At 44.5% G+C, this 26,582-nt stretch overlaps 3 protein-coding genes and 1 long non-coding RNA gene across 18 annotated transcripts; 2 read left to right on the forward strand and 2 right to left on the reverse strand.

The window, feature by feature from the left end:
* The first annotated feature begins 1,807 nt into the window (after window positions 1-1,807).
* Window positions 1,808-5,646, forward strand: LOC126999730 (T-complex protein 1 subunit epsilon-like). The gene is made up of 5 exons (XM_050862565.1): window positions 1,808-2,035; window positions 3,253-3,478; window positions 3,815-4,800; window positions 4,983-5,163; window positions 5,384-5,646. Exons 1-5 carry the CDS (start codon window positions 1,931-1,933, stop codon window positions 5,512-5,514), a joined length of 1,629 nt encoding a protein of 542 aa, XP_050718522.1. The 5' UTR covers window positions 1,808-1,930; the 3' UTR covers window positions 5,515-5,646.
* Window positions 5,647-7,719: 2,073 nt separating this feature from the next.
* LOC126999729 (putative sodium-dependent multivitamin transporter) lies at window positions 7,720-19,807 on the reverse strand. 5 transcript variants are annotated; one of them, XM_050862562.1, is made up of 14 exons: window positions 19,621-19,807; window positions 19,417-19,441; window positions 15,974-16,068; window positions 13,793-14,137; window positions 13,115-13,336; window positions 12,561-12,684; window positions 11,986-12,199; window positions 11,671-11,790; window positions 11,376-11,526; window positions 10,417-10,563; window positions 9,606-9,827; window positions 9,103-9,404; window positions 8,316-8,517; window positions 7,720-7,945 (listed from the first exon to the last, which is right to left on the reverse strand). In XM_050862562.1, the coding sequence occupies exons 4-14, from the start codon at window positions 13,904-13,906 to the stop codon at window positions 7,859-7,861; spliced, it is 1,905 nt and encodes a 634-aa protein (XP_050718519.1). In that variant the 5' UTR covers window positions 13,907-14,137; window positions 15,974-16,068; window positions 19,417-19,441; window positions 19,621-19,807; the 3' UTR covers window positions 7,720-7,858. The 5 variants fall into 5 exon arrangements, with proteins under 5 accessions (XP_050718519.1, XP_050718520.1, XP_050718517.1 ...); XM_050862563.1 differs by lacking the exon at window positions 15,974-16,068; XM_050862560.1 differs by lacking the exon at window positions 19,417-19,441 and having other exon boundaries at window positions 19,596-19,807.
* LOC126999733 (uncharacterized) lies at window positions 16,078-19,410 on the forward strand. 10 transcript variants are annotated; one of them, XR_007753533.1, is made up of 4 exons: window positions 16,078-17,675; window positions 17,939-18,029; window positions 18,119-18,162; window positions 18,209-19,410. It is a non-coding gene; the product is annotated as an uncharacterized LOC126999733 (long non-coding RNA). The 10 variants fall into 10 exon arrangements; XR_007753534.1 differs by having other exon boundaries at window positions 18,254-19,410; XR_007753530.1 differs by having other exon boundaries at window positions 16,078-16,692; window positions 16,873-17,675; window positions 17,939-18,162.
* Window positions 19,808-20,175: 368 nt separating the features above from the next.
* LOC126999731 (peroxisomal N(1)-acetyl-spermine/spermidine oxidase-like) lies at window positions 20,176-25,470 on the reverse strand. Of its 2 annotated transcripts, none has more exons than XM_050862567.1 (12): window positions 24,522-25,470; window positions 24,239-24,305; window positions 23,809-23,963; window positions 23,573-23,689; window positions 22,999-23,140; window positions 22,721-22,784; window positions 22,418-22,546; window positions 22,066-22,284; window positions 21,614-21,730; window positions 21,285-21,472; window positions 20,846-20,975; window positions 20,176-20,724 (listed from the first exon to the last, which is right to left on the reverse strand). In XM_050862567.1, coding segments are annotated over exons 1-12 (1,449 nt in total). In that variant the 5' UTR covers window positions 24,523-25,470; the 3' UTR covers window positions 20,176-20,604. The 2 variants fall into 2 exon arrangements, with proteins under 2 accessions (XP_050718524.1, XP_050718523.1); XM_050862566.1 differs by having other exon boundaries at window positions 24,480-25,470.
* Window positions 25,471-26,582: the final 1,112 nt, after the last annotated feature.

Here is a 26,582-nt window from a genome sequence, read left to right on the forward strand (position 1 = left end):
AATGAATATCAAATGGTGGAAGCATGAAAATATACTAGTTTAATTAATAAGGATGGGACAGGCTGTTTAATCCCAAGGTACAGTTTATCTTAGTTGGCGGTCAATTCATCCAGGTTTTCTATATATCGTCCAAGCAATAAGAATGAATATCAAATGGTGGAAGCATGAAAATATACTAGTTTAATTAATAAGGATGGGACAAGCTGTTTAATCCCAAGGTTCAGTTTATCTTAGTTGGCGGTCAATTCATCCAGGTTTTCTATATATCGTCCAAGCAATAAGAATCAAAAAAATATACTAGTTTAATTAATAAGGATGGGACAAGCTGTTTAATCCCAAGGTACAGTTTATCTTAGTTGGCGGTCAATTCATCCAGGTTTTCTATATATCGTCCAAGCAATAAGAATGAATATCAAATGGTGGAAGCATGAAAATATACTAGTTTAATTAATAGATAATTCATACAGGTTTTCTATATATCATACAAGCAATAAGAATGAATATCAAATGGTGGAAGCATGAAAATATACTAGTTTAATTAATAAGGATGGGACAAGCTGTTTAATCCCAAGGTACAGTTTATCTTAGTTGGCGGTCAATTCATCCAGGTTTTCTATATATCGTCCAAGCAATAAGAATGAATATCAAATGGTGGAAGCATGAAAATATACTAGTTTAATTAATAAGGATGGGACAGGCTGTTTAATTAGTCCCATGGTACAGTTTATCTTAGTTGGCGGTCAATTCATCCAGGTTTTCTATATATTGTCCAAGCAATAAGAATGAATATCAAATGGTGGAAGCATGAAAATATACTAGTTTAATTAATAAGGATGGGACAGGCTGTTTAATCCCAAGATACAGTTTATATTAATTAGCGGTCAATTCATCCAGGTTTTCTATATATCGCCCAAGCAATAAGAATATACCAAATGGTGGGTCAAAGTGGTTTATTTATTATTCCACCTTGTGTCACGGTAAGGAAGGAAGGTGATGTGTACAATAGGCAGTGTTGAGATCGTTCTTTGTGACATTCTTCTCGATTCTTCCATTCTTGTTATGGCGGAAGGGACGTCTTCGATTTGTCACCATTTTGGCTCAGGAAATGCACAAATACGACTCATTGAGCTTTATCTGACCAAAAATAAAGTACCATATCAAAATAAAAATAAATAATGGCCTTAAATATACATGCCTGGCAAATATACACCCACAAATGTCAAGTCATGGTGAATATTAGAAGAAGAATCATGGTTTTAAGGCTCATTCTGGTTAGTAAAGGATGAGAAAAGGGAATAAATAGAGGAAAAGACTGAGAATAACCTTTCGAGAGCCAGAAATGAAGCTAGAAGAGGAGAAAGAAAACCCCGAAGCCGAAAGTGTCACCCCGTTGAAGCAGAAGATGAGTCACCACGTGCAATGTTACCAAATCGGGAATACTTTTCTGCACTAATAACAGGAAATTCAGTCAATACAGCCGCTAAATAAAGTGTATGACAAATCTACATTCATATTTACTCCCATTTAAATCCCATACCAGTCATTTAAACACGTAATATATAGTTTTTACCTGAATGTCACTGGTCGGCGAAGTTTGGCATCACCCGGCGAGGGCTCAGAATGCGGTCAGATTGTCGTACTCAGCCTCATATATTTTCCGATTTCCAACCCCAAAACTGTCTCCTCCACACCAATAACTGTCTTCATGTATAGTTATCATTAAAATGGTTAATTATTGGTGCTTCTCGGGAATAGCTATGGATCAGAAACCGGTAAAATACAATGCTCTGAGACGGAGTACGATAATCTGGCAGGGTGCACTGAAGGCGGCCAGGCAGGGAGCGAGAGAGGAAGAAGGCGCCGCATCCTCCTCCTCCTTTATCTGTGAATATCCTGCCGATCCTTCCCGTGGCACGCCTCCTCTAGCACCATGGCGGCACTCGGGCAGCTGATCTTCGATGAGTACGGCAAACCCATCATCATTTTGAAGGATCAGGACCACCAGAAGCGATTAACAGGGATTGATGCTCTGAAGGTGAGGGCCGCTGTGATATTCCTGTCCGAAGGTGTGGGGGGGATTAGGAATGTGTGATTAAGGTTGGGAATGGTGGGAATGGGTGAGTTTTGGGGAGAGGGGAAGATTATTGGGGTCTATGGGTTCGGGTTTTGTCTGGGGGAAAGGGAAATTGGGATTGGAATGACAGGAGGCGAGGTGTCGGGGAGATAATGGGTGGGAATCGTTGGTGGGAATGGGTGAGTTTTGGGGAGGGGGAAGATTATTGGGGTCTATGGGTTCGGGTTTTGTCTTGGGGAATGGAAAATGGGGAGTTGGGTGACGGGCGGCGAGGTGGATGGGGTACAATTGCCTATTAGGGCCTTATTAGGACCGGCAATGCTTGATTTTGGATGGGAATGGTGGGAATGGGTGAGTTTTGGGGAGGGGGAAAGGTTATTGGGGTTTATGGGTTCGGGTTTTGTCTTGGGGAAAGGGAAATGGGGTGTGGAGTGACAGGAGGCGAGGTGGGTGGAGTTGGTACTGTGACTCACTCCACCCACTCAAATTTTTTTTAATGATTTTTCACTTTTTCTTATTTGTAGTTAATTGCTTTACGGTGATGGATGGGATACGAGTCTGGCAATCTCTTAAATATACCCAATTTTCCCTGAGGTCTATTTTTTCCTTTTTTGGTCAATAATTGGATGGTTAGCTTACCTTCTTTGGTGGAGTCAAGTTGATTTATTAGATGAAGTATTGTGTAGTGTAAAATTGAGGATAAGTTAAATGCAATAATTAGTAATCTATAGGGCATGTACAGTTGCAGAACACAAAGATATATTACTAATTCCTTTAAATTATATTGGTATGAAGATTTAAGAAAGGGGATTTCACTAACCTTCCTTATAAGGGAAGTTAAGGATGTTAAATGAGAAGTGAAAGATTTTTCACACACACACGCAATAGGGAGCTTCCTTTATACCTGCCTTAATATTCTAGTCAGGACATCTGGCACTCAGCCAACCCACCCAGCCATTCACCTTTCCTCATGGGTGTCAGATCAATACAGAATACTAACCCTTTCCTCATGGGTGTCAGATCAATACAGAATACTAACTACATACCTACTGCCATACCGTAAAGAGTTACTTGAGGTATTGACTCTAATATGGGATGATGAATTATACTAAGAATCATACTTCAGAATACACTTCAATGGTATTTCAAAGCATAACGTGACACTAACCCCATTTCAGTCTCACATCCTGGCGGCCCGGAGTGTCTCTTCCATCCTGAGCTCATCCCTGGGGCCTAAGGGTCTGGACAAGCTGATGGTGAGCCCTGATGGGGATGTCACGGTCACCAATGATGGCGCCACTATCCTCAAGATGATGGATGTGGAGCACCAGATCGCCAAGCTTATGGTGCAGCTCTCCCAGTCACAGGACGATGAGATTGGTGATGGCACGACTGGTGTTGTAGGTAAGTCGACACTGTCCCACTTATTGCCTATTGGTGGCCTTTGCTTAATGATGAAAAGTAGTGGTATGGGGAAGATGGAGGTAAACTTAGAATACAAGCTTCAGATTTACATAAAATTCAAACTATATTGCTTTTTTAAACATCAATTTTCAAGTTTTTATCAAAGCTAAAAATGGATGTCTAGTAAGCTATTGATTTGGTCTTATTGATTAAACTAAAAAAATAATTGGCCTCATGTGTACTTACTGTTCTCTTTGAATAGTGACAGGATTATTTATAGCCCTTCCTGTTACCATTTGTCTTCCATATACTCTAATTGCTCTTCTTTTTTTACAGTACTGGCTGGAGCATTGCTGGAGAAGGCCGAATACTTGCTGGACAAGGGGATCCACCCCATCCGTATCGCTGATGGTTATGAGCTCGCTGCCAAGAAGGCCATCGAAAACTTGGAGAAGATAGCCGAAGAATTTCCCGTCGACACGAACAATCTCGAACCCCTGATCTTGACCGCAATGACCACCCTTGGGTCAAAGATCATCAACCGCTGTCACCGGCAGATGGCGAAAATCGCTGTGGATGCCGTCATGGCAGTGGCTGACATGGAGACGCGGGACGTGAACTTTGAGCTTATCAAGGTGGAGGGTAAGGTTGGAGGAAAGCTGGAAGACACGATGCTGGTGAAGGGTGTGGTGGTGGACAAGGACTTCTCCCACCCACAGATGCCCAAAGAACTCAAGGATGTTAAGATGGCCATCCTCACCTGCCCCTTTGAGCCCCCCAAGCCCAAGACCAAGCATAAGCTGGAGGTCAGCACCGTGGAGGAGTACAACGCTCTCTACCAGTACGAACAAAAGCAGTTCACGGAGATGGTGGACAAGGTGAAGGCCGCTGGAGCCAATCTTGCCATTTGCCAGTGGGGCTTTGACGATGAAGCCAACCACCTCCTCCTCCAGAAGCAGCTGCCTGCCGTGCGATGGGTGGGTGGCCCAGAGATCGAGCTTATCGCCATTGCCACAAATGGTCGCATTGTGCCACGCTTCGAGGAGCTGTCGCCAGAGAAGCTGGGGACATGCGGCAAAGTGCGTGAGCTGTCCTTCGGCACAACCAAAGACAAGATGCTGGTGATTGAGGACTGCCCCAACACTAAGGCCGTGACCATCTTCATCCGTGGTGGCAACAAGATGATCATTGAGGAGGCCAAGCGCAGCATCCACGATGCCCTGTGTGTGGTGAGGAACTTGGTGCGCAACAACAAGATCGTGTACGGTGGTGGTGCTTCTGAAGTGTCCTGTGCCTTAGCTGTGTCTGAAGAAGCTGATAAGGTGGGTTGGACCTTGGGTTACACAAACTTCTATAGCTTCAATCGGTATTTGCAGGACTCCATAGACGTGTCTTTTGAAACTTAGTCTAAAATCTAGTTGTAGATTTTTGTGTTTTGCAAAGACAGGTTCAGAATTGCACTTTATTATTCAGTTTAATTAATGTGAATGAATTGGTTCCACAGATTTCTACCCTGGAGCAGTATGCATTCCGTGCTTTTGCTGATGCCCTGGAGAGCATTCCTTTGGCTCTTGCTGAAAACTCGGGTCTTTCTCCCATCCACACCCTGTCAGAGTGCAAGGCTAGACAGATTACCGAGAAGAATGCTGCGTTAGGCATCGATTGCAACCAGAGTGGAACATGTGGTCAGTATTGGGGTCCAGAACATTTAGTATTGGGAATATTTAACCCATAAAGGAATTTTGATAAAATATTTAATATTAAAACAAATTCTTGAGCAAAATGTAAACCAGGGATGCATACTTACAAAATGTCACAGCAAGATTGGTAATTTGTTCCATAGAAAACCCTTGAAATTGGTAAGGAATTGCCGTTGAGAAAACTAAACTCTTGATATTTTTGCAGACATGAAAACTCAGCATGTGATTGAGACCCTTCACAGCAAGAAGCAGCAGATCCTTCTGGCCACCCAGCTGGTGAAGATGATCCTCAAGATTGATGACATCCGCACCCCGGGAGAGTCCATGCATGGCTAACACACTCGTCACAATAGTCTGCTGCAACACTGGTGATCTCTAATACACTAATACTGCCTCTTCTGCACACACCTAATATACTTTACAGTATAAAACATATACTAAGCTTGATAAATAAATAAAATAAATTAATGAGCTATTTTCTTTTGACCTTGTAAGGAAAAGAAAGATGGAAGATTACGTTTAAAGTTGAAAAATGCAAAATTATTAGCGACTGAACAATGGATGAGGAGTAAGGAGTATGAAACTCAGCAAACGGATAGTATAGTAGTACTGGCATGAAAATGAATCTCTTAAAACAATTATACACATTTTGAACTGGAATGTAACCTGACAAACTGTGCCTTGGCCATGCCTCCAAGACTGCCAGAGAGGCTCGTGCTGAGTACTTCACCAAACAACAAGAAGTGCTCGAAGTGCATGTTTGAACACATCAACTCCACACAAAAAGGCAAATCCTAAAAGTTATTACAATATGTAGTTGGGTAAAACAAAAAAACTCCAACCTACACGTGAATGACCCGCTTTGGCTCAGACGTGTCCTTCAAGACAAACCTGGGTCATGTTAGAACAAAATGAAGAGCTGCTGATTACCTTGTGATGGGATGTTTTCAATGTCATTACTACCCAACAACAATGCCTTATTCCTATTTCATTCATATGTATAAGACTGCTACACATTTACTTGTATATGGACAGCAAGTACCTCACAAAACTGCACGTCACATTTAGTTTAATTCTAGGCTCTGTTCTAAGTATCACACTGACTGGAAGACAAGGTTATGTTCATATGAGCAAGACGTCGGTCACCATACTTGATTACTCCCTCTACAGAACTACAACCTGTTACATGATCTACTGTAGCAGCTAGTGTCACAACCACATTACTACGGAGAGTCTACCTGGAAACTGTTGAAGATGGCAAACAAGTTGGATCACTTTGTTCTCTCCCATGTCTTTTCTTGTGCTTGTGATAAGTTATTTCTCTGATGACCTGCTCTATAATCCAATAACTTGTTCTTTTAAGAATTAAACCCTCACATACTTCACTTTCTACTTCCATCTTGGTTATATATAATCTGTTTATGACATCATTCTTTCATTAAAAATCTAGCACATCATCATATTTCCTCTTACTCCTTATTGTACAGTTTTTGCTTGACTCTGATAAGGCTGGGCATAATAATAAGGTTTGATATGTGATCTTTGGACTAGTGTTGTGGGTCAGGGACGGGGCTACAGGAACCACCTCCCTCATGGTCATCTTATGGAGAAAATCTTGATTCCCCAAACTCCAGTACCCTCACTCCACATTCTCATTGATTATTACTATACCTAGGTAACTTTCAAAACTTTAACTACTGTATCTAAAACTTCAGTACTATTCTATGGTAAACCCCTGATACCATGCCTATTGAAGCCATGGTGGGTCAGAAACAGACAGGAGGTCAATGGCTTTAGCTCCAGACCTCTGCTTGACTAGCTTTGCATGAAGGTAAGGTTAGGGGCATGCACTACAGCTGACAATTGCCTTGGTGCTCATCTTTTCACACTGGCCATTGTTTTCCTTGTATTTCCCTTCCCCTTTGTGGCAGCCAGTTTTTAGGGTATACAAGAATTATGAGGGGCAGGGGGTAAGATCTCAAGCTCCTTCAACCTTTACCAGTTTTAAAATTATACTTATGCTTAAAAACAATCATCCATTTGACCAATTAGGAAAAAATGTCAACTGCATCAAGAAATCTGCTTCCATGTGCAGTCTTCTTGTAGGTACAGTGTCCTCAACAGTTACTCAAAATCCATCAGAAAGTATCCGTTAAAAAAAGAGAAATGATAAAATGTAATATGTTGCACCAGTGTGTGTTCTGATGCCTCACTCTGCCTATCAGTTTGGCTTGTCTGTCTGCCATACGCTGTGGCCACATAAACCAACCATCAGAAAGGCCTTCAGCAGTGGACAAACACCTCCTCTTCCACTGCCACTCACTGGGTCAGTCCTGCACCACTATAATAACACAAACACACAGTGGCCAACTCAGCACCAGTGCCAAACTTCTCTGTGCTCATCAATCAATCAATCAATCTGCCGTCAAAGTCTTTGGATCACTTCCCTGCAGTTGCTCTCTAAAAGTCTGTGCCTGCCATCTTCATGTACATATACAAATAAACTAAAGTATTTAAAATTAAAGTAAAAGAAACAGAAACTCTTTGTTAAAAACATTGTACTAGATAACAAAAACTAACTCACTACTACAAAGTAAAAATTCATGTGACAATAAATTAAGTCAAAACTTCAGTCACCATCACAATGTGTTGTCAGTTTTGCTTCCTATCCTCATTACCCTCACAGGTTGGACATTTCTCTGTCATCTGGCGTGAGTTTGTCACTTGAGGACACAGGAATCACGTCACCGCAGCTCGCCCGATCAAACTGTTTAAAGAAAATATATGCTGTTAAAACCAAAATACAAAACGTGATTAAAATAAGTTAGTCTATCAATCCAGTGCAAGAAGATAACTTGTTCTAAATTTACCTAACAATGTAGAAGATATCAATGCGAACTGGAATTGTCTACACAATATCAATAGTATACATATGAATCCTGATATTATGACCTAATTAAAATATACTACAAACATGAATAGAAGAAGAATCTTGACCATTCTCACTTGTGCATCCACACGTTCAAATTTGACCAACTGAGATGGGACCCCACACATGTAGCTCTTTTCCTTTATATCACAACTAGGTACATACACACCCACTCTCACATACACCAAGGAAAAAAAAGTGGTCCTACCTTATCAGCACACAAGTTCTGGGAGGCAGCGCTGTTGGCGGGGTCTTCTATGTGGACCCACGAGGAGAAGAGTTCCCTGTCCAGTATCTTGTTGCCTCCCGTGAGAATGCTGACCACGACGCCCACCACCATTGTGCTCAGGAACCCAACGGCCGCCACCCACATGTACGATATCGCATACAGGTTGTGTAGGAAGGGGGTGCTGAGGAGGAACAGTGAAGAAAAGGTCACACTCACTGATTTCCGTAGCCCCATAAGGGAAAAGAGGGACGTTATGCGAGGAAGAGAGAAGATAAACCCACATTCATTGTTTTGTGTTTATATACAGTGACGAAGACCATTTTGACTCCTACACACTAACAGCAGAGAATGGGATAACTTATTGATGTTGATGGTGATGCTAAACTATGACTGAAGGCAGAATGAGTTGATTTTATTTTATACTAACTTACGAAGACCGGAGACCAGACTACAGAGAATGGGATGATTTATTGATGTTAATAGTGATGCAAAACTGTATGACTGAAGGTAGAATGAGTTGATTTTTTACTATACTAACTTACGAAGACCAGACTGCAGAAAAGGGATAACTTACTGATGTTGAGAGTGATGTAAAACTGTATGACTGAGGGTGAAATGAAGTTGAAATGTTAAAGCACTGTCTGTTACGGTGCAATGTTACAAAGAAGGAGTTATGCTTAAGTCTATAAAGTCACGGAAGTTACGAGGTTAAAATCATGAACTCCTTTGCATGGGTGTGTATTGGGAAGGTCCAGAAATGCCTTACCTTTCCTCAGGCACTGTGTTGTTGAGTCCAGGCACTGTGCCATTGGACCCAGGCACAAGAACAGTCATCATTTCCACCTCATCTTCAAATAGCGTAATCGTGGATGCATTACTAAATCCATCAAAATAAGCCTCATCTTCAGCAATGCTCCAGTTCCCAATACCATGACCATTATCAATCAGGGAGGCATTGGCACGACAACCCTCGACTGATAGAGGTTTGAAGGGCGGCTTTGGCTTCGGCTGACCAAAGCCAATCCACAGCGTCAGGATAAGGCCACAGAGTAGTCCAGACATGGCACCCTGCGGAGGACACTCGGATTATTATTATTATTATTAGTGAGATCCATGAAAGGGCATCAAGGGAAAATAAACTTGAAAATATAACAGAGAAAGAAGTGGGGGATGAAGTATGAAGTCATGGCGCTGAAACTACCGTGATCATATGGTGGAAAAAAGTCGCAGAGATGACAACCACACCAATAACACAACTCCTCCACTTGCCTTCTGGTTGACACATCTACAGAGCATTCCCATGGTGAAGAGCGCCAGGAGGGGTCCGCCGACAGCCCCAAAGATGGTGAGTGAGGCCTGCAGTACCCCCGTTCCCACCAGGGGGATGAGGAAGGCCATCACCATGCACACCACCCCGTACACACACGCCAGAATTTTGCTGATCCTCGTGGCGAACTCCTCACGCATGCTGGAGTGACTCGGGAGGCAAGGCTGGAAGAGTGAGAATAAGATAAGGATAAAAAACAGAGGAACAAAAAGACAAACTGTACTATTTTCTTTTAGTGAGAATAAGATAAGGATAAAAAACAGAGGAACAAAAAGACAAACTGTACTATTTTCTTTTAGCGAGAATAAGATAAGGATAAAAAAAACAGAGGAACAAAAAGGCAAACTATACTATTTTCTTTTATAGGGTCAGTGTTCAGAGGGCTTTTTTGCTTTCTTGCTTCGTTTTTACTCAAACTGTTTTGCCAACAATAAAAAAACAACTATCAGTCAATTATTCAGTTGCTAAGTTACCAATACCTCAGTCATCTAACTTGAAAAAAGACTAACAAGGTATAGGTATTCTGTCAGGTATGTACTATAGATCTACAAGTTAATCACACTACAAAAGGGACTTGGGTGTGTCTCTCTTTGCATCCCTCTTAACTAACTCCAGCCTACCCACCATTATAGTCCCAGAAAGTAATGGCAGCCAGGGAGTTCTATAAGTTAAACAATGTGGTCATTCCAACTGTGAAAGGGACTTGGGTGTGTGTCTCTATGCATCCCTCTTAACTAAATCCAGCAGACCCACCATTATGTAGTCCTGGAAGGTAACAGCGGCCAGGGAATTGAGTGCCGAGGAGACGGTCGAGAGGGAGCCACTGAAGATCCCAGAGACGAAGAGGCCCGAGAGTCCAGGCACCATCCCCATCGTCTCAACAACATACAGAGGTAGCAACTGACGGGAGGGAGACAGACCCGTGGAAATGTGGTGTGGGAAAGAATATTAAGAGTGGCCGTCATCCCCATCACCTTAATAACATACAGTAGCTACAAATGATGAGTAGTCTAGTGCAGTTTAAATAGGATGGCTGAAGAAAGGGTTAGTGTTCATCCCCATCAGAAAGGAGCTCAAGGGCAAAAATAATAAAAAACAAAAAAGCTCAGAGTAAATGATGGTGATGAGGAGTCTAGTGTGATGGCGAGGAAAGAGTTTTGGTCATCCCTTTTGATTCTGACAATATAAAGGAGTAGGAACTGATGGAGGCTTGGAAAATAGAGTAAACAAGCACAGTGTTATAGATAGCAGAAAATGAAGACTTCTCAGCTACAGCCTAAGAGAGGGGAGGAAGGGAAAATGGGAAGACTGAAGTAGGTAATGACTGAGTGTTATACAAGAGCAAATAGAGACTTCTCAGCTGTAGCCTTGAAGGGAAAGGAAGGGAAAATATGACTGAGTGTTATACAAGAGCAAATAGAGACTTCTCAGCTGTAGCCTTGAAGGGAAAGGAAGGGAAAATGGGAAGACAAGTAGGTAATGACTGAGTGTTATACAAGAGCAAATAGAGACTTCTCAGCTGTAGCCTTGAAGGGAAAGGAAGGGAAAATGGGAAGACTTAAGCAAGTAAGGGACTGAGTGTGATACAAGAGTGCATGGAGACTCCTCTATAGGAAGGGAAAGAGACTCCTCTATCTACCTTAGGCCCTTCAAGTCCCTCCTTTAGCAAGCTCTAAGGAGGAGGCACCAGTGAAGACAACGTAAATCCCAACCTGGTCAGAGTCGCTGATACGGCCGTCCTTCTGAGGGTCACAGTCCTTGAACTGGGCATAGAGCACGAGGCCGGCAAATGAGGTGGACAGACTCAACAGCGTGAGGATGGGCCACTGGATCCAGAGGGAAGCCTGGGCACGGTGCAAGTCCCTGGGTGGAAACGTATATCACTATGGCGAAAAAAAATGTATAAGGTGTGTTCTACAATTTGTATGTACTCTTTCACCACCTAATGAGTCCTGTCAGGCTACATTAGCAGGGACAGGGAAGGCAAGGAGTCGGGCTTTCACTCACTTGATGGTTAGGAGCCGCTGGACCTGTGCCTGGTTCACGCCATACAGGGAGCAGTAGGTGAAGCAGCCACCAATGGCAAGACTCCACAGTGTGTGCCTCGCACGAGGGTCCGGGGAAATACTGTGTGGGAAACATTACTCAAATGCCCATCTATCCTCCATATTAGGGAACAAACATATTGGTGTGGCACGAGTTGATGCATATAAATCAAAAATATATAATAAATCAATCTGTAACGACTATATCAAGCTGAGAACGACTGGAACCACTGCTTTAAAACATCACAAACTTGAAACGACTTTGATGCATACGTACTTGAAGAACTCTAGTCTGTCGCCTTCATCCGCGATCCTGAATATCTCCGCAACCGAGAAATCCATAACACCCCGAGTGATGACGGCAAATATGGCCGTGAACATGAGGATCGACTGGAACACGTCGGTGATGAGGACGGCCTTCATGCCCCCCAGAGCCGAGTAGAAGGTGCACACGAAACCCACGGTGAGGATGGACACATTAAGCCGTATGCCTGAGGGACAGAGAAGAAATACGATACACTGGTCCCCCTAAACATTCTATCTTCTTATCTAGAGCGCTGATGCTCCTTCCCCTTTTGCAGACCATGGTAGAGGCATTTCTGTTTTCTGCATCATTCACACTTCTCTCTTCATGTACTACTCAGTCCTATCAATTCCTGTACTGTCAGTCCCTCTACTCCCTCCCTGCCCTCCTATCAGACTCTTATACACCCTCTGTACAAAATAATCATTCATACATGTTTCACTATACTCATTCCACCTCTCCACACACATCTCTCACTCCTACCTCCACACCACACCTCCTGTACTGCCCTTCAATATGTATTTCTATAATCCCTCCTTGTGACCGACCTGTGACGGCTGAGAGTGCAAGAGCCGGTGCGTAGAGGACGATTCCCATGTAGAGAGTCATCTGCAGGGAGAAGGCGAGGGAGGCACAGGTGCGGGTCAGGCGGCCAAACCTTCGCTCCAGGTACTGTAAAGCGAACCACCTTGACATTAATTACAACTATTTTAGAGAGGCTTCATATATGCCTGAATATGTTAGCCTTGTTCTCCTAAAGGCAATGCTTCCTTCTGACTGATTTTTGGTGGTCTGATTTCCTGCATTTCACAGTTAAGTATATACACGAGGAGTTACTACTAAAAGAAGAAATTACCAGCAGGAACACAAGAGACATAGTAAAAAATTGAGGAAGAGAAGATGCTTGAGAGACATAAAGAAATATAGCTTCCTGTAAAGAAATATAGAGGTTTGGAACAGACTAAGTGAGGATGTAGTATCGGCGAGGGGTATGCAAAGCTTTAAAGAAAAGTTGGATAAATGCAGATACAGAGACGGGACCACACGAGCGTAAAGCCCAGGTCCTGTAAAACTACAACTAGGTAAATACACACACCATTACCTCATAGACAGTGGTGTTCTGTAGCCGGAAGAAGACGGGGAGGTAGAGGTAGCAGACGATGGGGGTGGAGATGAGGTAGGAGAAGTTGATGACGATGAACTGTGTCCCAAACATGTAGTTCTCCTTGGACACGCCCAGGATAGTGATGGCGGACATGAAGGAGGCCATGAGGGAGAACGCCACAGGCAGCACCGACATGCTATTGTCAGCCATCATGTATTCCTGAAAAATGTTAATGAATGTATAAAATAGAATATAAATAAATAGAGTGCAGGTCTTCCTCACTCTACGATGGTTCATTTTACAATATTTTGCTCTTATAATTGCCATTCTATACCAATTGCTTTTCCAAGAACGTAACCTTATCATAATATGGGGGATGCTTGTACAAAACTTAGTACTGCCTTTACAATATATAAAGTCCATGTATAAATGCCAAATGTTTTATTTAGGCTAAGTTTAGGGAATCCATCTTTACAAGGGTTCTTAAGTTATGAGAATGCTTGATGCCTTGATGAAGATACAACAAGAGACATTTGTTTTGGTGTTAGCAAGCAATACCGAGGAATAGAATTAATTGAAAGGTTTCAATAACTAAAATTTTGTGGTTTGATGGAGTATTGCTAATTATGAGTAACTTACCAGTACTTGCAATATACAGGCACCCAAACTACTTACTTTAAAGGTCTTCTGCTTTCCCCCGGTGAACCTGTAGTAGAGGCCAATGGCAGAAGACACGCACAGCACCAGGCCGAAGACCACATAGTCCACGGGGCCAAAGTAGTTCTCCATGATTTCCTTTTCTCTTTCAACTACTTGGCAAAATGTTGGGCCAGTCAGTGCCTCAAGTCTATTCTCCTTCACTTCACTCCGACTCGCAGAACCAGTCAGGAAGCCCAGAACTTAACGGAGGAACACTTGCAACACTTTGGCACCGAGACTCCATATTTGATGCTCGTGTGAACTCAGGCCATTTCTTTCTTAGGGCCACAAATGTGTGAGGCTTTTATTTAGACGAAGGTCCTGAAAAAAGTTAAGAGGTCAGTCAATATGAGGGTATAAATAAGAGATGAAGATAGTAACACTTCCAGAAGCTTCATTACAAGAAAACTATGCACAACAGAAGCAGTTAGTACAAATATACCATTACAAAATCTAGTATACCCAGCTTGTGTCATCCCTCTGTAAACGACCACTACCTCTCCGCTTGTGTCCTGAGTGAACCCATCCCGAGGCAGGCTATAAAAAGACCCTCAGCAATCTCCATAATCCTCTTGAGGGAATCAACTTAGCCAAGGAGATAAGAGTTTGTCTCCCAGGCTTTGCGGGAACATCTCAGTGGTTGTGGTGTACCAGGGGTTAACTTTCCTCTCTGTACAGCACTTTTGTATGTGGTGATGTTTATTAGTTGAATACAAATTAATGGGCAGCAAATTAATCAATATTACCAATGACATGATGATTAATTAACATTGCCGATAACATGATGAACAGGGGCAGTCTCCTAGCCCTTGAACCCAATCAGTATGGACTTGTATTGCCAGGAAAACCATGTCAACTTTACTGTGTCGTGTCTATAATCTTAACCCATCTGCTGCAATTGGCATGGATTTGGCCTTGACTGGTAGTCTGGTAGCATATAGTCCCAGGTCTCTCTGCCACTATGGTGGTTAGTGGAGTGTTTCCCATGTGGTATTGGTATGCTGGATATCTCCTCCCAAGGTGCAGGACTTTACATTTTTCTTCACTGAATTGTAGCAGCCACTTTTTGCTCCATTCCTGTAACTTGGTGATGTCTTCTGCTAGGAAATCTGTAGTCAAGGGGTTAAGTAGCAAATGTTATGTAAAATGTAAAGTTAAGCTAGAGTATATCAGGAGAATTTCTGAAAGCTACCAAGTTATTTCAGCTACAATGGTTTAGCAGACATGGACATTAGATTTCACATAAGTTACTTGATATATGGTAATGGATAAAACACAGTAAAGGTTAACATGGTTTTCCTGGCAATAGACTCAGTGGTGCTTCTTACCCATGGCTATCTTTCCTCTCCTAGTTACATATATAGTGATGTTATTAAGTTACATATAAATCAGTTGACGGCAAATAAACATAGCCAATATACATGACAACCAGGGTCAGTCTCCTAGTCCTTCAACCTAACTAGTATGGACACGGTGGCGCTTCTAACATGGGGGGAATAATCCTCTCTTCCTCTTTTACGTATAGTGACGTTATTAGGTTAAACATTGATTGATAGGTGCGAATGAACATAACCAATAACAGGAAAACCAGGGTGAGTCTCCTAGTGCTTCAGCCTAACTAGTATGGACATTACATATAGTGACATTGTTAGGTTACACATTGATTGATAGGTGCGAATGAACATAATCAATAACAAGATAACCAGGGTCAGTCTCCTAGTGCTTCAGCCTAATTAGTATGGACACAGTGGCAATTCTAACATGGGGGGAATATCCCTCTTTTCCTCTTATACATACAGTGACGTTACTAAGTTACATATAGATCAATAGGCGGTGAATTAACATAACCAATAAGTAGACAACCAGGGTCAGTCTCCTAGTGCTTCAGCCTAACCGGTATGGATTCTAACATGGGGGGAATAAAACTCTCTTCCTTTTTTACATACAGTGACGTTACTAAGTTTCATATTAATCAACAGGCGGCGAATTAACATAACCAATAAGTGGACAACCGGCATCAACTTAACCCTTCACCCAGAACCTTAAAGTAACCCAGTAGTTTTTACCGGCAATGTTAAATCACCTTTTGCATATATAGTTTTGCATGTAGTGACTCTTTAACCCGTGTGGATGTTACTATGACCCGTGTGCACCTACCTATGCCGTGTGTCAGTGCCTTAGTGCCGTGGTGAGCAAGATGACCCTCGCGCAGACCATGAGGGGACCATTGCGTCACCCCAAACACGTAACAGCTGATTCTCGTAAACATTAAAGGGTTAGGCTTCTTACACAATATTGACTCATACATTATAAAGGGCAAAAAAGGATGTTAAATGGGTCCTCAAGGGTGCTTTTTCAGGTTCATAGTATAGAGGCCTTGTCAAACTATATATATACCACTAGGGTCAGAAAACTACCCATGGGAAGGTCCTCGTAACCATAAAAATTCAGTATTCTTTCGACTCAGACTTTATAAAGGGCAAAAAAAGATGTTAAATGGGTCCTCAAGGGTGCTTTTTCAGGTTCATTGTATAGAGGCCTTGTCAAACTATCACTAGGGTCAGAAAACTACCCATGGGAAGGTCCTCGTAACCATAAAAAGTCGGTATTCTTTCGACTCAGACTTTATAAAGGGCAAAAAAAGATGTTAAATGGGTCCTCATGGGTGCTTTTTCAGGTTCATAGTATATAGGCCTTGTCAAACTATCACTAGGGTCAGAAAACTACCCATGGGAAGGTCCTCGCAACCATTTTTTTTTAAAAGTCGGTATTCTTTCGACTCAGACTTTATAAAGGGCAAAAAAAGATGTTAAATGGGTCCTCAAGGGTGCTTTTTCAGGTTCATAGTATAGAGGCCTTGTCAAACTATCACTAGGGTCAGAAAACTACCCATGGAAAAGCCCTAAGTAACCATAAAAAATAAAAAAAGTCTGTATTATTTCATACTTTCGTCTCCCACATCACTCATTTCTAGAGGCCAAAAAAGGTGTTAAATGCGTTCCCATGGGTGCTTTTTCATTTTCATAGTATAGAGGCCTTGTCAAACTATCACTAAGGTCAGGAAACTACCCATGGAAAAGCCCTTAAGTAACCATAAAAATTGAAAAGTCGGTATCCTTTCACACTTTCGTCTCCTTCACTCATTTCTAAAGTCCAAAAAAAGGTGTTAAATGCGTTCCCATGGGTGTTTTTCTCAGGTTCACAGTATAGATCGAAGGCTTGTCAATTAAACTACCATGCACCAGGGTCAGAAAACTACCCATGGGAAAGCCTACAACCCCTATGAAAGCCTTGTCAAATATGTACTTGTGTTTGGGAAACGAAATATTTGACTCAAAGTATATGTCTACCGGTAGCAAAGGTTATCAATAATTATATCTATTTTAAACTTCCCATTAAAGTTTAAGAGGCTTACTATATAAGTTCAAAATGGAATAAAAAAACGATCAGGGTCTTGCTGAATGTGTTAGCCTCATTAACCGATCATTTTATTAATTTATCCCATTCTTCCCAAACCTAACCTAATTTCCTCTCCCCTATCATATCTCTCTCCCCTCAACGGAACCATAGATTATCAGTTTACATAAGTAGCCGTTAAAAACCTTATCATGGCAGCGTTAAAACTATCACCCTCATTTTCCTCTCTTATCTCTTGCGCCCTCACATTCTCCACCGTCTAGGAATTCTCCGTTGTCATGGTTACTCTCAAGGCGCCGCTGATGATGTAACCCTTTTCTTATAGATCACTTTGACCTTGACGACGGGTCCAGAGGTGAAGCGTGATGTGTATAAAGGGTATGAGGTTGTAAGAGAGGTGCCCAGGGACGATGTTAGGCTAGGGTATGAGGTTGTAAGAGAGGTGCCCAGGGACGATGTTAGGCTAGGGTGTGAGTGTAAGAGAGGTGCCCAGGGACGATGTTAGGCTATATGAGATGTATGCGAGGTGCCCAGGGACGATGTTAGGCTAGGGTATGAGGTTGTAAGAGAGGTGCCCAGGGACGATGTTAGGCTAGGGTATGAGGTTGTAAGAGAGGTGCCCAGGGACGATGTTAGGCTAGGGTATATGAGATGTATGCGAGGTGCCCAGGGACGATGTTAGGCTAGGGTATGAGTGTAAGAGAGGTGCCCAGGGACGATGTTAGGCTAGGGTATATGAGATGTATGCGAGGTGCCCAGGGACGATGTTAGGCTAGGGTATGAGGTTGTAAGAGAGGTGCCCAGGGACGATGTTAGGCTAGGGTGTGAGGTTGTAAAAGAGGTGCCCAGGGACGATGTTAGGCTAGGGTATGAGATGTAAGCGAGGTACCCAGGGACGATGTTAGGCTAGGGTGTGAAATGTAAGCGAGGTGCCCAGGGACGATGTTAGGCTAGGGTATATGAGATGTAAGCGAGGTACCCAGGGACGATGTTAGGCTAGGGTATGAGGTTGTAAGAGAGGTACCCAGGGACGATGTTAGGCTAGGGTATGAGGTTGTAAGAGAGGTACCCAGGGACGATGTTAGGCTAGGGTATGAGGTTGTAAGAGAGGTACCCAGGGACGATGTTAGGCTAGCTAGGGTATGAGATGTAAGCGAGGTGTCCAGGGACGATGTTAGGCTAAATCAACGTAATATATATACAAAGATTCATGATTTCGTGTAGGCCTATGAGGATTCAAGCTGTTTACTGCAAATCGCATCATATATTGGTTGGGGGTAGGAATGTTAGACTAAATTTAACCAATCTAACGTAGCACATAATATGATTTCGTGTATAGAGATTTTGTTTAAGGTATATATGCTATAGAAGCTTGTATAATCTCAAAATACGTGATCGGTACTATGGCGAAGAGCCCGAGGAATATATTATACTGAATTCAATCAATTTAACGTATTATATAACATGACTTCGTACATAAGGGTATTGTTGAAGGGTTGAGAAGCTTAATTTTGTAATGTCAAAAGTCATATACGTACGTACGGTACTACACTGGTTATTGGCGAAGTGCCCAAGAACTATATTAGACAAATTCAATCAACCTAGCAACATGATTTCGTACACAAGGGTATTTAATAAGTCCAAAGCAGAGTAGAAAAAGGCCATTTAAACCTGCTATTAGCCTCATTTATCATATTCAGCTGCTACAGGACTTGCTAACCAGTGTCACAGCATAATCCCCTGAGAATGTTACATGTCTTATTAAATATATTGTTCGTAAGGCGCCAATTACAGTCAGTCCTTCACTAACCCTATCTTCACTATAACCACAAACTCAAACCCCTCCCCACTAATTTAACCCAGCACTAACTTAACCCCCACTAACACAACCCTCCACTAACTCGATCAACCCCCACTAACACAACCTTCAGTAACTTAACTAACCCCACAAATTCATTCCCCACCAACTCAACCCAAGTAAAGCGGGGCCGATATATCACAAACATTCAATTCTTATCACGCATCGCAACTTAACCCTCACTAATTAACTTAACCCCCACTAACACAACCCTCCACTAACTCGATCAACCCCCACCAACGCAACCTTCAGTAACTTAACCAACCCCACAAATTCATTCCCCACCAACTCAACCCAAGTAAAGCGGGGCCGATATATCACAAACCTTCAATTCTTATCACGCATCGCAACTTAACCCTCACTAATTAACTTAACCCCCACTAACACAAACCTCCACTAACTCGATCAACCCCCACTAACACAACCTTCAGTAACTTAACTAACCCCACAAATTCATTCCCCACCAACTCAACCCAAGTAAAGCGGGGCCGATATATCACAAACCTTCAGTTCTTATCACGCATCGCACCACTGATAGGGGTCAGCACACGGCAGAAACGCACACGAATGCATGACTGGGGCTACCATGCCACTGTAACGTTCCTGTGGGGAGCTGAGCAGACGACAAGCGAGGCAGTTTGTGTGTGGTGGTGATGAGGACTGATCAGTGTGTGTGTGTGTGTGTGTGAAGGTTGAGAGTGCCAAGTGCCGTTTGTGGCTCGGCAGGTATCATGATGGTGTGCAATGCTGCCCTCGCGTGCTTTTTCTTCAATTTGAGTTACTAAGCATGGAGATAGTTGATCGTGGCTGTATTTAGCGCTAGGGAACTATTGTATAATCCACCTCTCCAGGGATATATAAATTCACCGAAGATTGGCGTATTGGCGAGCAGGAGTTCAACATCGGCCGGCGGTCCCCCAACACACACACACACACACACACGTGGACTGGCATATATCTTTTCTGCCTTACCTAATGGATGTATCTCTTCACACAGACATCCGTGCCAACAAAACCATATCCCTCAAAACGACAAAAAATATCGGTGTTGTTAGTTCAGTGGAAGCGTGTGGGACTCGATCAATTGATTGTTTGATAGTTTATTGTTGCAAGTAAACAACAAAAGAGAAGGGGCGATGCGTCCAACAATTATAATTAGTACAGACTTTTTGGCAGTGAAATAACCATGATTGTAAGCAAGGCGATGATTCTCTCTCTCTCTCTCTCTCTCTCTCTCTCTCTCTCTCTCTCTCTCTCTCTCTCGTTAAGGCCGGTGTGCTGAGAGAGAGAGAGATAGAGAGAGAGAGAGAGAGAGAGAGAGAGAGAGAATGCTGCATAGACATTATGGGCAAAAATGCGAGATAAGTAGAAGATCGCCATACATGCAACAGGAAGACTCCACAAGGGGCTTCACGGGACGGGATTTGAGGTTCATGATCCTGAAGGCAACCGCGGGCCACGATGAGGGAAGACGTGGGGGGCACCAAGGGGAAGGTGGTGGTGGTGGCAGCGCTCAGCAGTAAGCCTTCAGGAGGTGAGCAATCCTGCGCGCCTCCCGCTGGCCCGTCTCCATGGCCCCGTCCACCGTGCTGTAGCGGGTGTTGTGCGTGTGTTCCCCCGCCCACAGCAATACCTGCAACACCATCAACACCACCACGCTGCTCAATACCACCAGACTACACACACACACACACACACACACACACAGGGGTCAGCAAGGACTCGATCGCATCCAGTACTGGCGAGTCACTTACCGTGTGGCCGGTGGAGTTCTTCAGCGGCGTCGCCAGCTGGCTACGGCGGCGCAGGCCGGCCTTGTTGCCCTCCATGGTGACGAAGGTGGAGTAGGAACCGAGCGTCCATGGGTCGCTGCCCCACCTCGTCCTGGGAACAGAAGGGAAGAGGAATGCAACAGCCGTAACCCGACTGTGCTCACCGCAGCAGCTTACGATGCAGCAATCTTTGCTGTAGTCAAGGGGAGGGACACTGCTCACCTCATCTAGCTGGTGCTGTTGCATCACCATGCACCAAGATGCAGAAGGACAGCAATAAAAGCAGCATATTATGCAGGAAACACTCAAAACAGGAATGACTATGACTCTTAATTGCCACCCTCGCCATGCATACCCTCAATAAACACTTAATTATCGTTATTACTATTATAATCAATTAACATTACACAAACGTACACACCTCCTGAAGAAGGTTGGCTCCGGCACGTCTTGGCCGCTCACTCGCCTGAGGAGGTGAGTCACGTGTGCCTTCACCTCGTCCTCCTCCAGAGCCTCCATCTGGCTGGAGTGGCTGCCGGTGACAAACAGCTCCAGCACCGCCCTCTGACGATGGACGCTGAACAGGCTCACCACACCGTGTAACCACGACTGTCCAAAAGAGCAAGATAGTGAACCCTTTAACGATTAACCAATCACCACCAGTTATTGTGGCAGTGGCAGGGCTGAGGAAGAGTTTCCTGCATGGGGCATGTGAATGTGTGCATCACCCGTCACGGCATATCCACCTACCATGTTCTGTGGTAGGTCGAACTTGGTCCACAGAATAGTCAGCTCGAGGGGTCGCGGGCCCCACCACGGCTCCGGCCACCCCAGCTGCACTTTGTTGGCTACGCCCAGCTTCACGCCCTGACAGAAGGAAATAAAGGCGAATCTAAAGCAGTCATCAGAGAAACGAGCGTCACAAAGTTCTGCCTGAGCTACCATCAGGCTGGAGTAGATACCGGTGCCCTCCAAGTCTAGTCATCCCACAGCGCAAAAGGTCACACTCGTTCTGCCGGTTTCCTCACTACATCGAGGCTCTCACCTTAAGAGCTTCACTGTAGTAACAAAACGAGGCCTTAATTTATTATGGTACTTTAGGGTTGCAGATTTATGGGGAATATGTTTTGGTACCTTGTAAATGCACAGCGTCATAGAAAAGTGGCATGATCAGTCGCATATAAAGACCTTAAACAACCTACCGACAATTTCTTAAGGAATTCAGCCGGAAGGGGAGGCTGGAAGAGGGAGTCGTGGTGCAGCTGCAGGTAGGCGGCAGAGACGGTGACGAGGACGTGGCGGGCGAGGAAGACCTGGCCGCCCTGGGTCACCACTCGTGCCTGTGACGGGCGTGCGGGGCAGCTCCACGACACACGGGTCACGGGAGAAGACAGGCGCACAGCTTCTCCTGGGATCTTCGCCTGAAGCAGAGGAAAGGTGTATTAGTATTAGTAGTATTAGTAGTAGAAGTAGTAGTAGTAGTAGTAGTAGTAATAGTATAAAAAATAGTAGCCTAGTAGTAGTAGTGGTATACGTGGTGCATCCATCACTCACTTTTAGATGGTCTATGAGGGTGTCGTAACCATCCGCCCACTGGAAGTTTTCCCCGTGGTCGATGTACTGGTCAGCGTCTTGAGCTGCAATGTCCTCCCAAGAGCCGGTGCCTTCCATGTAGTTCACTGTCTGCAAGAACATCAACATCATCCGTGACTCAGTTCTCATCGTTCACTGTCTGGGAGTATGCAATTAATCATCATCATCAGTGTTGCAGGGTCCTGACAGGGGCATGCATTGCAGGGTGTTGCAAGGTTCTAATAAGGTACGCAAGGGCAGAAGTTGTCGAACGGGGAGACCTACCTGCTCGAGGAGGTGGAGGAGAGCATCCCGCCGCGGGGTATTCGCCGGGAAGACTTCGGGGAACCTGTCAGATGGATGTATGGGCGGGGCAGGACGGGGCGGGGCCGGACAGGATGTGACGTGGGGTGTAGCCGGGTATGTGACAAGGGAGAGGAAAAAGACAGAGTGACATGCATGAGGGAAGTCTTCATACAAGGTGGAGTTTCCTGTATTCATCTTCATGCACTGGCTCCCTCGATAAGTCATGTCACACAGAAAGAACGTGACTCAGCACAGACCTGTCGAGGAAGTAGTAGCCGTAGCTCATGTTGTAATACGGCTCAAGGACTCCGTTTTCGTTGGTTTCCTCCATCAGGGACATGAGCTTATCGTAGGTGGCCTCGTCCCCATCCTCTCCTTCCTCAGTCACCAAACGGAAATCTGCGGGAGGCCGTGCACACTTAACGCCACGCCACACATGCAACTAACCCGACGCCGAGGAAGAGGGCAATCTTGTCTATGTCGGGGTTCTTCAACTACTACAAGCCGCGTCCCAGTACTAGGTCGGGATAGGCTGCTCACTAGGTCACCTCTTTACGATTAGATAACCAAATAACTGACGGGGTGGGGGGGAGGCACATCTCTCCTATAGGACTTACTAACTGTCAAGAGGGTTCAAAATGAGTTGGGAGAGCAAAAGTTAAAATGGAACGGGACAGACGTAAGCTTAGGCCGATGTTTTGAGGGTAGCCTATATATACCCACTATACACATCCAGCAATTAATGTGTTTCAAGGGCACACACACCATGACGTAGGGCCCTACTACTAAAAAAATAGGCTACTAATACTGAGCGTAGCAGTCCCTACTCACCCCAGGCGTCGTCGGGCGTCGGGGTGTCCAGCGCCCCGAGGCTGCGGGCGAGGCGGTGCAGCGGGTTCCTTCGGTCACCGTGGATCCACTCGGCCCCGTCCTCTACCAACACCCCTCCTGTGTGTGTGTGTGTGTGTGTGTGTGTGAATATAAGCAGTAATTAAGTAACAACACCTTATTGCATCGGCTTATTCCACGGTATCGTCAACTACAGAAGCAGTGGCGGAAGCACCCACCTTGTCTGAAGGTGCGGACTCTTCCACCCAGACGGTCCTGGGCCTCAAGGAGCACCACGCTGGTCACGTTGTGTTGCAGGAGGGTGTTGAGGGCAGTCAGGCCAGCCACGCCGCCGCCCACCACCACCACGTCTACTTCCTGCGCCTGCCCACAACTGCAACACAAAGGTAACGCCGGCGGGTCACAGACAACGTGCAGGACTAAACACCAGACAAGCGAAAGGCAGATATATAGTGACACACACACACGCACACACACACATGACTTTGCCACTTGCACGCCCAGCAGCATCACAGTCAAAACCTAAGACTAGCACATGCTGATCACAGTTTACTCGCAGCATACAAACCGTTATCAAGCAGTCACCAATAGTAAAATGAATTCCCGACCTCTAAGCGCACTAAGCACAAGCACTCGAGCAGCACTCACCACCCGTCATGATCCCCCTGTGGACAGCAACAAGCAGTCTCCCCGGGCGCTGACCCCAACGCCGACACTATAACAAGAGTAAAAAACAAATTAATTATTGTTTAAGTCGCCTGCAACCTCGTAGTTCGTAATGCTTGCTCACTTCTCCCCCTCCTCCTTCTCCTCCTCCTCCTACTACTACTACTACTACAACTACTACCACTACTACATACTACTACTTATTGCATATTTACGCTCTCACCTTTAAGAAAAACGATAAAAAGAACGGTCCACAGCAACATACTATTCGGCTTACTCCTCTCTTCGCCGGAGCTTTCCTTGAGAGTGAGGTGGAGACAGCACAAGGACACAGTCGGTCACTTTAGCCAGTCAACCATGCAGCGTGGGAGTGCTACACAATTTCCCGTATCCCAGAGTAGACTGAACTCGACTGTGAAGGGCAGAGGCGACGGATATGGAGTGCTGTGAGGAGGGGCCATGTTGCCTTTTTTAGTCTTTATCTCTCCCCCAATCTCCACCCTCACCTCGATAGCATCAACCCCCAACCTGCCTTGGTATGTTGCTGTCAAGGCTATATCTGGGCCACGAGGAAGCCTACAAAAAGATACGAAATTGATTATATTCCCCTCTCGATGTTTTGGCTGAGGCTGTTCTGCCTTAAATTGTCATGCAATAGGTGTGACATCTTCCAAGGTCACGGGGCAGGGTACGTAGTCTCTCGTAGCCAGCTCACTGTGCCAGTAGATGCATTGAAGTCGCCAAGACGATGAGTGTGACACGCGGGAGCCTGCGATAGACTGCAACGCCAGAATTTTTTCATTACTACACTCCCACACGACCTCTGCGTGTAACGAAACATACGATATATTAATTCAGACAATTAAGGAAAGGTTTTGCCGGGGCCGGGGATCGAACCCTCCTTACCAGTCGGCCAAAGAAGTAACCTCCCCCAGTAAGTTAGGCAGTAACTCTACTCGCAGAGTGAGTTATGAGAGGCTAGCCCATCAGGCATGCAAGTCAGCTGTATTACGAGAGCATCTCTTTCTCAAGTTCATATATCTTGGTAGGGGCCTAGGTGCACTGCGATAAAAAGATATGAAGCCCAAGGTGGACGTACTTCAGCCTCACCAGCATCATGTGCTTATCAACTGCGGAGTAACCCCAACAACAGAGGACTGTAGTTGCCTAGAAATGGCTATAGTTACTCCTTTCAGATGAGCACCATGTTCCAAGCACCCACACAGCAAGCCTGCCGGAGGTTTACCCCCCCCCATGAGGAGCGTTACCCATTCACAAGTATTCAAGTCTTTATCACTCTTCGTAGATTTATTAGCCTGATCAGGCTTCCAAAAATTTAGATCATTGCAAAAATTATCATCAATTACAGAAAAAAAGTTTCAATTTTTGAGTGCCTTTGGCAAAGGCCCGTGCTCCCTCGTGCAGGGAGGGAGCAAAAATGTTTAGGAATAATTTTTAATTTTGTTATTTGTAAATATATTTTATAAACATGTGATAATTGAAAAAAAAGAATCTCTTATTAATTATCTTCATTCAAGACGATTGTCAGAGACACGCCAGTCCTCGTCGACAGACCGACTTGAAAAGATTTCGATCACCGATAGAGTCGGTCTGTCGATCGGCACCCTGCTACGTACGGGACCCTTTGGCAATGGCCCGTACTCCCTCGTGCAGGGGGGAGCGATCTTTTCCCTCTTAACGGGCCGCCTTCGGACAAGGGCCCGTTCTCCTAGTGATACTAGGGGATAAAAAAAAAAATTAAAAAATAAATAAATAAATAAATAAATAAAAAATAATAAAAACGATTGTATATTATATATATGAAATTTACTTTAGTCTATACGCCAAAACAGATAATATAAGAGAACTTTTTAGGGGTCTCTCATATATTCTACGCCTACGGGACTGTGACCTAGAACTTCAGCAGAGCACATAACGGGGCCAACATGAGGGGGTAGGGAGTCAGCATGAGGGGGTAGGGGGCCAGCATGAGGGGGTAGGGGGTCAACATGAGGGGGTAGGGGTACTTATCTCTCCATCGCCGTTGTTTTCTTGTCTCAGAGCGCTTCACTATTTCCACTGTCATCCTCAGAGATCAGCTGACAGACTCCGAAAGGCTCACGATGTTCCAAGCAAAGTCTAATCGTTAGATTTTGGTTCCACGCACCCACACAGCAAGCCTGCCGCCCCCCGTGAGGAGCGTGACCCATTCACTAGGAATTATAAGATTCCAAAATTTGTAGATCGTTGCAAAAGATGAACGCCGACACGTGGACGTGGATGGGAAATTAATATCAGTTACAGAAAAAAAATAAGACATTAATTT

Source organism: Eriocheir sinensis, chromosome 17, assembly GCF_024679095.1.
Source record: "Eriocheir sinensis breed Jianghai 21 chromosome 17, ASM2467909v1, whole genome shotgun sequence".
NCBI classification, from domain to species: Eukaryota; Metazoa; Arthropoda; class Malacostraca; order Decapoda; family Varunidae; genus Eriocheir; species Eriocheir sinensis.